The sequence below is a fragment of the Ochotona curzoniae genome, unplaced genomic scaffold (assembly GCF_017591425.1).
Source record: "Ochotona curzoniae isolate NIBS_2020 unplaced genomic scaffold, NIBS_Ocur_1.0 scaffold_4701, whole genome shotgun sequence".
Classification (NCBI taxonomy): domain Eukaryota; kingdom Metazoa; phylum Chordata; class Mammalia; order Lagomorpha; family Ochotonidae; genus Ochotona; species Ochotona curzoniae.
This window is the reverse complement of record NW_024467122.1, coordinates 49,946,880-49,962,028: the sequence shown is the minus strand read 5'-3', so window position 1 is coordinate 49,962,028 and position 15,149 is coordinate 49,946,880. Positions and strand designations below refer to the sequence as shown.

The following is a 15,149-nucleotide window of genomic DNA, read 5'->3' as shown; positions in this document are numbered from 1 at the left end:
ATACAGTTAGAACTTCGCCAGCCTGAGTATCTCAGATCTTCTTTTGTAATAACTGTCAATTGAAATTGTTATTTTGGTCCCATGGATAGTTGTCATCAGAACCCCAGGGCAGAGTGCTAAATACACTGCTTCCATTCCAGCATCCAGCTAATGTCCATGAAAGGCAGACAGAGTCAAGTACTTAGAACCCTACTTCGTAGATAGGAGACTGGGAGGGAAGTCCTAGCTTCTGGCTTTAGTCAGGTCTATATCTAGCTGTTGCAGGCATCTGGGCAAGAGTCAATGATGAAAGGACTCTAACTTTCCTTCTCTTTTAAATAAACAAATCTTAATAACAATAAAACCTGTCAACTATCAAGTAAGTTAAAATACCACTCATGCTCTGTTATACAATGTGATAAACTGAGACTGATGTGATGTGGCAGCAGAACAGGCTAATCCTCCTACAAGTGCCAACATCCATACAGGCATCAGTTCATGTCCTGGCTACTCTACTCAGATCCAGCTTTCAGATAATGGCCTGGGAAAGCAGTGGAGGATGGACCAAGTCATTGGACACCTGCACCAACACTGGAGACCCAGAGGAGACTACTGGCTCCTGAATTCAAATAGGCTCAACTCCAGCCGTTGTGGCCATCTTGGGAATGAAGCAGCAAATGGAAGATCTTTCTTTCTCTGTAAATCTGCCTTTCCAATAAAAACAAATCTTAAAAAGGAATAGTGATAAATTATTTTAAGTGCTTACAATAACAACGTATCATAGTGTGCAATGCCAGCATCCCATTTACAAAGATCAAACAAATCCATACTGTGTCACTATGGATCCAAATTCCTAATATATCTAGGAAAGCAGAAGACATCTCAGGCATTTGGGTTTCTTTTTTTTTTTTTTAAAGATTTATTTTTATTATTTTTTAATTGGAAAGGCGGATATACACAGAGGAGAGAGAGAGAGGAAGATCTTCCGTCCGATGATTCACTCCTCAAGTGAGCTCAACGGGCCGATACTATGCCGATCCGAAGCCAGGAGCCTCTTCCGGGTCTCCCACGCGGGTGCAGGTTCCCAAAGCTTTGGGCCGTCCTCGACTGCCTTCCCGGACCACAGGCAGGGAGCTGGAAGGGAAGCAGGGCAGCCGGGATAGAACCGGCGCCCATATGGGATCCCGGGCGTGTAAGGCGAGGACCTTTAACCACTTGCGCCACCGCGCCGGGCCCGGCATTTGGGTTTCTGCCAACCATGTGGGAGACCGAGATGGGTTTCCAGACTCCTGGCTTCAGCCTGGCCAGCCTTGGTTGTTGAGGTCCTTGGGAAAGTGAACCAGTGGATTCTGACTTTCAAATAAATAAATAAATCTCTTTTTTTTGCTTTTTAAATGCAGAGATATAGTACACACTGCTAAAGAGAATTCTGACAACTTGAAGGAAGATCATCTTTACTAACAATGTGATTTTCAACAAAACGCTACTCTGACTCATCACAGTCATTTTTCCTGAGACAATTAATAGGCATTCACTACTCCACATTTAATTGTTATATGTCCACGTAGCTCTAGTCCCATCTCCTTTCTATGGCAACCAATTTCTTTTCTTACTGTATCTGTCAGATTCTCTGAAAACTAGAAAAGTAGCTTATATAAAACACTTACCCGAGTAAGTATGAGACTTTTCGAAACCTTTGAAGAATGAAGTAATCCTAATGTCATCTTCAGTTTCTCAAAGAGCTCCCTCATCTCTCCACGTCGCCGCCGCTCGTTGGCAGTGTGTGTCCGGCGGTAATAAGCAAAAGCTTCAGCTTCTTTCTGTAGTTTTTCACTCCAGTAATCAGCTTTCGGTTTGAGAGGAGCTGATGGAGCCTGTCCAAGAAAGATTGATTTCTAAATATATTTCAGATAAACCATCCTCTTTCTCCACTGCCTGTAACTCAGGCACACATCATCTTCTGGACTGTTTTAAGAGCCTCTCAATGGTCATTTTACTACTAGTCTATCCTTCCTCCAAATATCAATAATACCAACTTTGAAATCTCAATACATGCTGATATACTGAAATTATTTCCCAAATCACATTTTGTGGTTTTCAACAGAAGGAGGAGGGAAAGATTATGAAGAGGAGCACCTAGAAAAGGTGTATTAGGAGATCTAGAAAAGCTTATCATATAATTTATTATTACTACAATTTGTTTCCACAACACAGACTACATGAAAAAAAAATCTTATTTAGTGGAACACATACATCATAAAGAAAAATTTCAATACTGTTAACACTCTCAAATTACGGAAAAGGGTCGACATTTTTGTACACCATTCCTCTTTTCAGTCATTCCTAACTGCCAGAAATTCCCAAACACACTGTGCAACCCCACACCGTCCTGACAATACACACAGGTTTTTGCCTATATCTGAATTACTCTTTTTTCCTTCTACACAATCCTCCATAGCATTTATGACTAAGCAGTTAAAACTCTGTACTTTTCCAGGAAACTTATTCTTAAATGCCTTAGGCTTCCCCAAACATGCACAGCTGACAGTTTAAAATATACAAAGAGTTTTAGGAAATCCAACTACACCCTGAACCTATAACCAGACCCCAGAAACAACCACTTTTTGATTCTTTCAGTACTATCTTTCAGGTCTTAAATCTATAACACAAATAAAAAGTGCTAATGTAAGCCAATTCTTTAATTCTTTTCCAATTTCAAAGTTATCTATTGACTTCTTGCTATGAGGAGAATGTATATTGTTCACATCTACCTAATAACAATTTAGTTCTACTATCTCTTAGCAATCTGAATATCATTTTATCTTAATTGGTCATTCCATTAACATTTTACCTTGCCTTTTAAAAAAGATTTATTTTTTATTATAAAGTCAGATATACAGAGATAAGGAGAGACAGAGGGAAGATCTTCCGTCCAATTATTCATTCCCCAAGTGGTCCCAACGGCTGGTGCTGAGCAGATCCAAAACCAGGAGCCAGGAACTTCCTCCGGGTCTCCCACACGGATGCTGGAACCCAAGGCATTGCGCCGTCCTTGACTGCTTTTCCCAGACCACAAGCAGGGAGCTGGACGGGAAGTAGGGCTGCTGGGACCAGAACTAGCGACCATACGGGATCCTAGCGCATTCAAGGCAAAGACTTTAGCCACTAAGCCACTGCGCCGGGCCCTTACCTGGCTTTTTAAATTTGCAAAATGAGGATGTCAACATAGGCATCACTTATTCTTTCTTCTCACCTTTTGTCATTTGCATTTACTCATTTTGCAAGATTTAAGTCATCTGGGCCCGGCGCGGTGGCTCAGTGGTTAAAGGTCCTCGCCTTGCACGCCCGGGATCCCATGTGGGCGCCGGTTCTAATCCCGGCAGACCCGCTTCCCTTCCAGCTCCCTGCCTGTGGCCTGGGAAAGCAGTCGAGGACGGCCCAAGGCTTTGGGATCCTGCACCCGCGTGGGAGACCCGGAAGAGGCTCCTGGCTTCGGATCGGCATAGTATCAGCCCGTTGCACTCACTTGGGGAGTGAATCATCGGACGGAAGATCTTCCTCTCTGTCTCTCCTCTCTGTATATCCGCCTTTCCAATGAAAAAATAATAAAAATAAATCTTTAAAAAAAAAGATTTAACTCATCTATATTTTATTCATAGGCTATTAAAAATCATTAATAGTAGTTATACAATAATGCATTCTGAAAATTAATGACACAAAGTAATAATAATTTTTCTAACTTTTAAAACTGGTTTTGTGATTTTTTTTTCCTCTTGTATTTCCAATTGTCACTTTTTGGACAGTCTTTGTCTTTATTATGACCCTAATACTATGTAAAAACTCTCACATAAAGCCTTGATCTTTCAAAAGCTGTGTACAATAACAGTGACAGAATGAAAAAAAAAATGGACAGAAAATCAGTATGAAGTTTAAATACAGCAAAACATCACAAGCATCTGCAAGTTAATAATTTCTGTACATAGACAGGACAGGAATTTGGTCAATTGGTTAAGATATCACTAGCCACACCAGCATTCCACATTGGGAATTACCGGTTTTAAGTCCCTGCTTTGCTCCCAATTCCAGTTTCCTGCCAATGTACACCCTAAAAGGTAGCAGAAATATGGACCAAAGCTTTGGGGATCTGCACCCTTGTAGGAGAGCTAAAGGAATACCTGGCTCCTGGCTTCTGATTTTCTCAGCTCTGGCCACTGTGGCCATTTGGGGAGTGAACCAGCAGACAGAAAATAAGTCTCTCCTCTCTGCAAACCTGTCTTTTAAATAAGTTAAAATCTTTAAAAAAAAAAAAAAAGATAAAAACCACATTAAGGCATAATCTCCTAAAAGGTAACAGTTGATTACATTAACTCATTGAGAAAACAAACAAAAAAACCACTGAATTGGGGGGTAGGAAGACTGCGTGGGTAGAGAATGTTGATACACCCAATGTTGTTTTAACCCTACAACAGATGTTTTCAAGTTTATTAAATGGATAATTATGAAATATATTCTAAATACCTTTCGACTCCGTTCACCAGGTTTGTCATCTGCAGAGATAGTGGTACGGCACCTAGATAAACACAGTACTTTTTAATAACTTACTGAAATTCAGTTATCTTTGAACATATTTGAAAATGTGTATATAATGAGATTCTTTATCATCTGGGTTTAATATATAGCCATAATTTATTCAAAACAGTACTTCCTTCCTCTAAGAAAAGTATCAAAATTGTTAAACTGTATTTTTCAAATTAGGAACTATTTCAGAAGTATAAAATGACATAAAAAAATATTATGAACACCTGGGTATGTACTACACAGACTGGTAAGTAATATATGCTGGGCCTGGTACAACAGCCTAATGGTTAGATCATCGCCGTGCAAGCACCAGGATCCTATATGGGTGCTGCTTTGTGTCCTGGCTGCTCCACTTCCCATTCAGCTCCCTGCTTGTGGACTGGGGAAGCAGTGGACGACGGCCCAAAGCCTTGGGACTATGCATACACATGGAAGATCCAAAAGAAGTTCCTGGCTTCTGGCTTCTTTTCCAGGTACATGGGCAAAAAGCTGGATCAGAAGTAGAGCAGACAAGACTTGAATCAGTATCAATATGGAACGCTGGCCTTCCATTTGGAGATTTAGCCTACTACATGGTACCAGTCCCAATTTCTTTAAGAGTAAGGTATTCTAAATTTTATCTGTTTACTAATTGAGCAAAGTACAGGTGGAAAGATTTTCCTGTCATAAAACGAAAAGATGCAGGGCATGAAGACTTGGCAAAGCTTATGTTTCTTGTTTTGGTAAATCTTGTATTTATTTAGGACTTGGTATCATTGAGGAAAAGGGAGACACTGCCTCTTTTGTGACAGACATTGTACTTTCCCTTTTACCTCATTAACTCTGAAGTAGAATAGTAACAAAAGCTGAGAAAGCATCATTATCGCTGCTGAGCAGGACTATTCATTTTCTTCAGTCCAAAATTATGTTTAGGCTACTTGGGTTACCTACGAGTTAAGCTTAGATGAACTTAAAGCCCTGAAACAAATCAGAATTGGCATCAGCAATACTACTGAACTTATTGGGTTTTGTCTACTAAAACTGAGTTCTTTAGCAACAAACAAAAAATGTAATATGAAACATCATTTATAACAGTAACAGGAAAAAAAGCTCTCTGGTATATGTGTAATGAAAGCTTTGCAGCTCTCATAAAATTGTACTGAGGGGCCAGTATAGTAGCATGGCGTGCTAATCCTCTGCCTATAGCACTGGCATCCCACGTGGGCACTGGTTCAAAACCCAGGTGTTCCACTTCCAATCCTGTTCCCTGACTGTGGCCTGGGAAAGCAGCAGAGGTTGGACTAAGTATTTAGGAACCTGCTCCCACATCGGAGGCCAGGAAGAAGCTCTTGGTTTCTGGCTTCAGATCGGTTCAGCTCTAGCCATTGTGACAATATGGGGAGTGATCCAGCAAATGGAAGATCTCTCTCTCTAACTTGGCAACTGAAATAAAATAAATCCTTTACAAAACTGTATTGAATGACTGAGAAATCAATAAATGGAGAAAATGCCACATTGATAGAAATAAGCAAACACAAAGAATACAAATCATAAAAGGAACACATTGCAACTAAAGACTTAAATAAATTATCTTTAAAAAGATCTGAAAGACAGAAAGGGTGGGGAGACAGAAGCAATTCTCTATCTGCTGGTTCATTCCCCAAATGGCCACAACAGCCAGGGCTCAGCCAGGAAGAAGCCATAAGTCACGAACTCTATCCTGATGTCCCACATGTGTGGCAGCCCTAAAGAACTTGGATTGTCTCCTCTGTCTTATCAGGCTAATTAGCAGAAAGCTGAATCAGAAGTGAACAGCCATTTTTTTTCCCTTTTTTAAAAAAATTATATTTTTGACAATCCTTACATAGTTAATCAGGGTAAAAAGGTTCAAGGACTACAAGAAAATGGGTAAGACTATTAGTTCCATATTGTTTCCTTCATATATCTGAGGTAAAGGGGGATTTTAACAGAGAAGCCACACCCAGTCTCCCACCCCAGGCCCCTGTTGTAGGGCAGGCTTCAAGGGTCCTGCTCAAGTGGTTTTGATAGTTCATCAGCCATAAACTGCTGCCAATCTTGCCATTCTAAGCACGATAAGGTTGCTGAAGAATCCACTGATTGACATAGCCCATCATAGTGTCTCCATTTGCCCAGTATTTCACTGCCAACATATAGCTGGGGTGGTTGATTGACCTGTTCTGTCTTCTGTCTTTTCATGGTTAGGGTTCTGAGTCCAGTAGCTTGACTGCGGTGATCCCCAGAGAAACCTTGTCTGAGGAGTTCCCACACCAGATTCTTGTATGTACTAGCAAGTACAGGACCTGGCACAGTCCATCGCCCCATCAGCTGGTGGTTGCAATTGCTGGGTTGGTTCTGTCTCCAGCCCTGTCTTCCACACAAATCAATGGGTGTTGCAGTCCAGCCTGATTCTGCCCAGCATACACACTTGGCCTTCACATAAACCAGTGGGAGCTGCAGCCTAGTCAGAACGACCCACAATAACCCCCACCAGGCCCGCCCCTATCCTGGTTTGCCAGTATGTGCAGCAGACTAGTCCAGTCTGTCCCACATCCCATTCAGCTTTCATATATGTCAATGGGTATTAAATCCTAGTTCCATCTAACCAGCCCAACTATCCAGTCCTCATGGATGTTGTTGGGTACCTTTCTGTCTAGCCACTCCATCCCCTGCCCTAGTTTTTGTGCCCTCTCGTGGGAGTGGTAACCGAAGAGGGAGGAGCCCACTATTTCTCTCCCAGGTCATTCCCACTCCCGGATTAGGCACTCTCCAGGTGGTTTTGCAGCTTAAGTTGACAGAATCAGCCCCCAGTGCCAGCATCTGCCAGCTGATGCTGCGAGTAGCTTTCTTTCTCTTTTTAAAAGATTGACCTGGGGCCTGGTACAATGGTTCAGTGGCTAAATTCTCGCCTTGCAAACACTGGGATCCTATATGGGTGCTGATTCATGTCCTATCTGCTCCACTTCCCATTTCAGCTCCCTGCTTTGTGGCCTAGGAAAGCAGCAGAGGATAGTGGTCCAAGGCGTTAGGACCCTGTACTAACATGGGAGACCCAGAAGCAGCTCCTGACTCCTGCTCAGTTCCAACCCAGACCTGACTGTTGTGACCACTTGGTGAGGGGACCAGCAGACAGAACATCTATCCCTCTGTTTATCTCTTTATGTCTGCCTTTCCAATTAAGATAAATAAGTCTTTAGACAAACAACAAATAAAACTTTAAGAAAATAAAAAACTTGAAAAAGATAAAGGAATTAACCTTTATTGAGTAGAGTATGTCAGTTATGCTAGTTAGATTTATCACTGGACTGTCAATTATGCAAGCTGGATTTATCATCGAACATTTTCAAAGGAGATATTTTCCTTATTTCATCAGTAAAGAATCAGAGATGCAGAGTAAAAACGTCTCAAGGTTAAACATCTACAAACTAGTAAATCCACCATTTAACATAAATGTATCAGGTTCCAGAATATTATTCATATTCACATGCTGCCTAAGAGAACGATCATGCCAAGAAAAAAAGACTAACAGAAGAACTAAGTCAGTTACCCCAAGCTCCTAAACAGAACAGTTTTGTTTCTGATTACAAAGCAACAAAAAACAATTCTAAAAGCAGTAAAACTTACGGCTGTTTGGATGACTGTGGATGAGCAACTGTGGTCTTCTTGTGGACAACAGTAACTTCCTGTGGAAGCTCTTCTATGGTCTCAATGTCCACCTGTTCCTCATCTTCCTCAATGCATTCTACAGAGTTACTCTGAAACACATCATTGCAATAGTAAGTAATTAACTGGGAGGTGAGCATACCTGAACTGTTCAACTACATGTTCCCCTTATAAAAGACAAGTAGTGCCAATCATTGAGCACCAGCAGTACTGACAAAATCCTATGCTTATTATTCATTTAAAAAGGAATTAGAAAGACAACACACAATTAGTAGCAACAATCTACAAAAACACTTAAGTCCTAGGTATGCTTTAAACAGACATTACTCATCATTAGATTAAACAGAGTGCCCCACTGCAAGGTTGCTTCAGTGTTTTTTAGAGCACAAAACATAGGTACTGAATGTACTAAAGCTTTACAGCCTCAAGATCACATGACTGTAAATAAAAATTCAGTGAGGGAGAAGGCAAAAGGGAAAAATTCAGGCTCTGTTTTAAGGGGGCTTCATGACTAACACTGTTTTGGATTCCTAGAAATGAATACACATATTAAACATACACAAGGAAAAAATAAAAACAGTCTCTATGTTGGCTTTGATAGTCCTTCAGCCTCACAGAATGAGAGCTTCTGAGAAACTCAAAACTGCTGACTTATGTAGCAAGAGAATTTTACAGATAGAACTAAACTAGAGTTCTATCTTCTATAACTGCACCGTATGCACAGCACAAAGAGGCATAACTAAAAACAAAGAATCCCAAACATCTTACTAACTCTATGTTTAAATTTGTTGGAAAAATTATTTACCTCCAAATTATAGGCTCCACAAGGCCAACAGACACTAAACACAGACTAACATTTAGTTTCCACACCCTTATAATTTAAGCATATTTTAAACAAGGTATATTAAGTTTAAAGCACACATTAAAATTAACTCTAGGAAAGTAAAATCAATGTGGAGCCACAAAAAAGAACCCAAAGAATCAATAACGTAAGTTCATGCTCTACAATACCAACTGATGAGGGTCTGCCTAGTGCACCCTCACAAATTAGATCACACAACCTTCACAATGCAAAATTCACATTGAAACAGCCAGTCACAACTTTCTGTAACATGAGTATGGGTCAATGTGCACAAATGCAATGTAGAATTTAAATTTTAGAAATAATTTAATATAAGCAATGCCACACTCTAAAGTTTTATTAAGTCCGTTCTACATAGAAGCAGTCTTCACTGGCTTTAAAAGTGGATTGCTACTTTTGACTGACATTTCTCTGGGTTGACTTACAATGGGAGATTCTGCAAAGAACACAATAATTCTCAATATTTAACTACCATACTCATGCTCATTTAGATTCCTTAGCTACCTATAGATATTGGTCCATGAAAGACATTACTCAGAGTATATGAAGCAAACACACATGGAATCATTTAACTTTTAGAGCTAGATCCTTACAAGCAACTGAAATAGAGGTAACTAACAGAGGCTAGCAGGATAGCTCAATTGGCTAATCTCTTGCCTGCAAGTGCTGGCAGCCCATATAGGTGCTGGTTTGTGTCCCAACTGCCCCTCTTCTTATCCAGCTCCCTGCCTGTGGCCTGGGAAAGCCAGATGGGGACTTGGACAGGGCTTCTAGCTTTGGACTAGTTCAGCTCCAGTTGTTGTGCCATTTGGGGGAGTGAACCAGCAGATGAAAGATCTTTCTCGGTGTCTCTCCTCTCTGTATATCTGCCTTTCCAATAAAAATTAATAGATCTTAAAAAAATAAACAAAGCTTGAACATATTCATTTTTTCATTTTTATCTGTATAACCAGCTAACACAGAGGCTGAATGAAACCTAAGGAACTGACATTCTAAAGTGATCAGCTGCATCACAATGCACACAACTGCTACCGCAACTCAAGGAGTGGGACACCATGTGGCCATCAGCTGGCTGCGATCACCTTATGTGTTACATCTTACATATAATATGGGTCAACAAACAACAGGCTGCATTACTTTGTATGAATCAAATTGTTCTAGAACTCAACAATGTTCATTCACTTATGAGTAACTGAATCATCTAGTCTATGTAGTCTAAAATATTATTTGGCCCTTTGCAGAAAAAGTTTCTCTAACTGGCTCTCACAATATGCAGCCGCTTAATTCAATTCAATCTTAATTATAAATCCCGCAAGAAATACTTAAGGAGAAATTGAAAAAATTCAAAAGATTATATTACACAGAATAATGCCCAAAGTCTACACAGATGGGACATCTTGCTAAAGTTCATGGAGGGCACCCATGCTGTGGAATAGTGGATTAAGACACCACCTGCAGTCTTGGCATCTGATATGAGGGCCAGGTCAAGTTCCTGCTGGTCTACTTCTGATCCAGCTCCTTACTAATGTGTCTGGGAAAGCAGCAGATGAAGATCTAAGTGCTTGGGCTCCTGCCACCTGCATGGGAAACTTGGATCAAGTTGCAAGCACAAATCTGTTGTTTATAATAACTGGTGGTGAACCTTCCCATTACTAGAGAGGATCAAGCAAAGACTTAATTATTTATCTCCCAGAAGTAAAGAAAGACTTGAAGGATAGAACACTAGAGAGATCTTCTAAGGTCTTCTGTAATATTAAGATTCTAAAATGTAGACAACAGGGACAGCATTTGTTGTAACAGATAAAGCTGCTACCTACAATGTTCACCTCCTACATGGGTGCCGGTTTGTGTTTCAACTGCTCTACTTCGAATCCAGTTCCCTGCAAAAGGCCTGGAAAAAAACAGCGGAAAATGGTGGCTCCAGTGCTTGGGCCCTGCACCATGCGGCAGACATGGAAGAAGCTTCCAGATTCAGCATGACCCACCTATAGCCACTGCAGCCATTCAGAGAGAAACTAAGGGATGGAAGATCACCTCCCTAACTGCCTTTCAAATAAGTAAAAATAAATCCAAAAACTATGTATGAGTTTTTTGGGTGTTCTTCTTTGCAAAGTGAACTTTTTTTAAATTTCATTTTTCTATAAACCTTTCCAAGTACCCATATGTAAATGCTACATGCATATTCAATGATAATTTTAAAAATCAATTTAAGGCAATATTGTGTTAAAATGTCAGATACATAGAATTTCCTAGTTTTTCTCCAGAAATAAAAACACTTCTCTAAATGCAGGCAGATGAGCTTTCCATATCTCTGTTTCTTATTTCACTCTGTTTCTTATTCCATTAGGTCAGCCACAATCAATTCATGTAGAAAGTCACAGGAACTTACAAATAAAATGGGAATAATGGGTTGGTGATTTTTAAAAATCCAACACGGTAGAAACTCTCCAACACTTATTCCGTAAGGACTCAATCTTGGCTTCCCTTAACTGGTACACAAGCCTCAGCGAGCAACATAAGCTTAGTAAATGCTTTCTGATAAACAGAGTCCTAAAACTAAAATGTTAATCACAACCTAACTACACACTCCAACTGAATATATTAAGTCCTAGAGGTCTTTTTATTTTCCTTTCTTATTTTTTAAAGATTTATTTTTTCTTTTTGGAAAGGCAGATTTACAGAGAGATGGAGAGATAGAAAGATCTTCCATCTGTTGGTTCACTCCCCAAGTGGCTACAACAGCTAGAGCTGAGCCAAAAGTCAGGAACCAGGAGCTTCCTCCAGGTCTCCCACACAGGTCCAAGGCTTTCCCGGGATGTAAGCAGGGAGCTGGATAAGAAGTGGACGAGCCAGGATATAAATTGGCGTCCATATGGGATCCCAGTGGATGCAAGGCAAGGATTTAACCACTGCACTATTGCATTGAGCCTCTTAAAGATCTTCTGAAAAAGCTACTATCCCTAACAAGCCAGTTAAATCCTTGAGGTTTCAGTCACAACAAAAATAAGCTCACCACCTTTTCTACATCATCAACCTCCTCACTCTGGTAGCCAGAAACAACATCCACAATTTCATCAATAGAATCATCGGTTTTCTCATTTTCATCTTCCTCATCCTCTTGCAAATCCAAAACAGGGTAGTCAGCACTGCTTCTCCCACCCTTCTTCGCTTGCTTTGGTTGTATTTGCTTTCCTCGTAGTTGTGGGTGACCCTGGACACGTCCATTCCCTCTGCTCCCTTTTGCAGCTCTCCGAGGAACAATGGAGAAGGCTGCAGCCTTAGAAATCTTAGTCCAAGAATCATCTTCAGTTTTTAAACCTCTGGCATTCTCAGCAGTTGCATTTCTTGCAAGTAAGTCAGAGTTGCCTTCTGCTTGTTGAAACACATCTGAATTTTCTTGACACGTCTTTGCTTCAATTAACTGTTCCTCTGCCTCTTTCTTACATTCTTGTGATGTTTCAGCATTCTTCCAGATAAAGGAGCCCTTTGGGTGTCTCCTCCATCTCTCCTTACTATTGTCCTTCTCTACAGAGTTTCCACACCCCTTCTCACTGGCCTCAGGCTGTGTATTACACCTTTGTTCCACAACTCTGCTCCCTGATAATTCACGTTTAATTTCTTCCTTAGAGACAACTGGAAATTCTTCCAATTTTCCCTCCAAATTGTTAAATTCTTTCTGCTGCTCCACCTTCACATCTCCAAGCTTTTGAAACTGCCTCGTAAGATTTGATTTTTCTTTGGAATTGCTATGATTCCTAGTCCCACATTCAGTAATATCTTCAGAGTCTTCTGTGTGTGACCCAGTGTTACACGAGTACTCAGAAGACTTCATAGTTGCAGGACCTTCTTCCGTTAACACTTCATCATCCACTTGAGCACCTCCTTCTTCCAAGGAGTCATTCAGGGTGTCTTCTGAGGCAGCAGCAGCTCCTAAGTTTTGCTTAATTTCATTAGCCTCAAAGTCTACAGCCTCTCCTTCATACTGTAGAATGTTCTTAGTTTCGGGCTCTCTTTTTACAGAATGTGTTTCATCTTTTTGGTCAGCATTCATGGGTTCCTTCTTCATCTGAAGGGAAGCCACATGTTGAAGAATGGAACTAGGAACAGACTTTTGTCCTGGAAGCTGCAACAAGGCAAAACTACCAGACTGGAGAGGAATGAGACTGGCTGTACCAACAGGCTGCCCTCCTGAACTATAGGTTATTTTGGTTTCTGATCCTGTTTTATTTGTAAAGCTTTGTGGTTCAGGAGGGGAAATTCTCAGGGTCAATGTGCCAGCCTGAGATACAAAATTAGGTCCAGAGGAAAGCACTGATGGTGCCTGAGTGATAACATTTACTGCTGGGGAAGATCCAACAGCCTGAATAACAGGATTCACAACAGAGAAAGTAGAGGATGAAGCAGAAGATGGTGGAGTCTCCGAAGGTTTGGAAGGAGCAGGTAATCGGATTCCCATCACCGATCCTGGTAAGAAAAAAGAAAATTTGAAATCACTATTACCCACATCTAAACTTCAAAGGTATGCTTTTCTTTTTGAAAAGGTTACTCCAAGACACTAAGAATAATCACCAAGGGGTATTAACATGGCATATGACCAATTGATTTTTACAAAGAAAATCTCATCAGAAAGATTTCAACTTTGTACCTGGGTTCCGAAACATGACAGGCTGCAAGTTGGGCTGGATGTTAGATCCCCGAAGCTGATGTAAAGGTAGGAGCTGGACAATCTGCCCATTAGGGTGCCTGAAAAGATTCATTCCACTTGGACTCCTAACTGGTTGTAGGACCATCCGCTGTCCCTGAAGCTGTGTGTTAGGAACAGCAGGTCTCACAGGAGGAGAACCCTGCTGCACCGGAATCAGCAAGAGTCGAGGTCCAGTTCGTTTCACTGTGTTAGGAGACACGTGTGGATTAGTCACTTGAATCTGAGGGGTATTTTCTGAAAAACAGGAAATGGAATCCTAGTATCAGAATTTCCCTTTAACAACCATAGGAAAAAAATCTACTATGACATAGGATCAGATGATACTACAAATGACTTTAATGTGAATCATAAAAATTGGCAAAACCCAGTCTTTATAATATCTATTTATGCTAAGAACAAATTGCTTTGCACTCTGTGCATATTCATATTTAAAATAGTTCTAAAAAGCATCAATTACCAAGATGTGTATCTAAAGAGGTGATGCCTTTATGTGATGAAAAACATGAGCAGGCCTCTGAAGCTTGATTCTCATGAGAGCCAGATACTTTCTGATAAAACTCTTCAACTTTTCCAATGAAAGCAGACTGGAGCTGGTGTTATAGGCTAGGCCTCCACCCATGGCACTGCCATCCTATATGGGCACCAGTTGGAGTCCTGGTTGTGCCACTTCCCATCGAGCTCCCTGCTCATGGCCTGGAAAGCAGTGGAGGACGGCTCAAGAGCTTGAGCCCCCGTACTCATTTGAGAAACTAGGAGGAAGCTCCTGGGTCTTCTTGTCAAATTGGCCTAGCTGTGGCCATTTGCAGCCATTTTGGCAAAGACCTCTCTGTCTCTCCTTCTCTAATTCTTTCAAATAAAAATAAATCTTAAAAAAAAAAAAAAAAGGAAGGCTGGTAAAAGTATACTTATGATTTCATTTCACAGCTTATACTCAAGGAAGGTAAGTCAACAACTAAAACCACAAGGTATATAAAAAGCTTTTTTTGGCTTAAAATCCACTAACAAATAAACAAAGCAGAAGAATTTGTGAAAATTCTTTCAAAAGGAAAAAAAATACATACCCCCCCAAAATGGAATGAAATTAAGAGACATCAAAGAAGCAGGGAAATAAAGCCTGGTTAGAAAAAGGCAAAACACAGTTTTAAACAAACAGAAAAACAGAAATTTAATGCAGAAAATTTAAATTAAAAGATTTCAAAACATTACTACTAAAGATGCACTGTAAAGTTTAGGAAAGATACTTAGAAATATTGAAGATAGGGAAAAATAATGAATATCACCCATTGAAAATTTTTTTGGGTGATAGGGATAAAAAGGTAAGAACAGCAACGAATATAAAAGAACCTCGTCTACCATTATCATCCA

General features: G+C 40.4%; 1 protein-coding gene across 1 annotated transcript in view; it reads right to left on the bottom strand.

Moving 5' to 3' along the window:
• LOC121149369 (MAX gene-associated protein-like) overlaps positions 1-15,149 on the bottom strand; it is a 107,568-nt gene that overhangs the window by 8,214 nt on the left and 84,205 nt on the right. The window contains exons 16-20 of the mRNA XM_040969949.1: positions 13,725-14,018; positions 12,096-13,543; positions 8,179-8,309; positions 4,498-4,549; positions 1,647-1,853 (exon numbers count right to left, since the gene is read on the bottom strand). Coding sequence (XP_040825883.1) covers positions 1,647-1,853; positions 4,498-4,549; positions 8,179-8,309; positions 12,096-13,543; positions 13,725-14,018 — 2,132 coding nt within the window. The remainder of the gene's footprint in view (positions 1-1,646; positions 1,854-4,497; positions 4,550-8,178; positions 8,310-12,095; positions 13,544-13,724; positions 14,019-15,149) is intronic.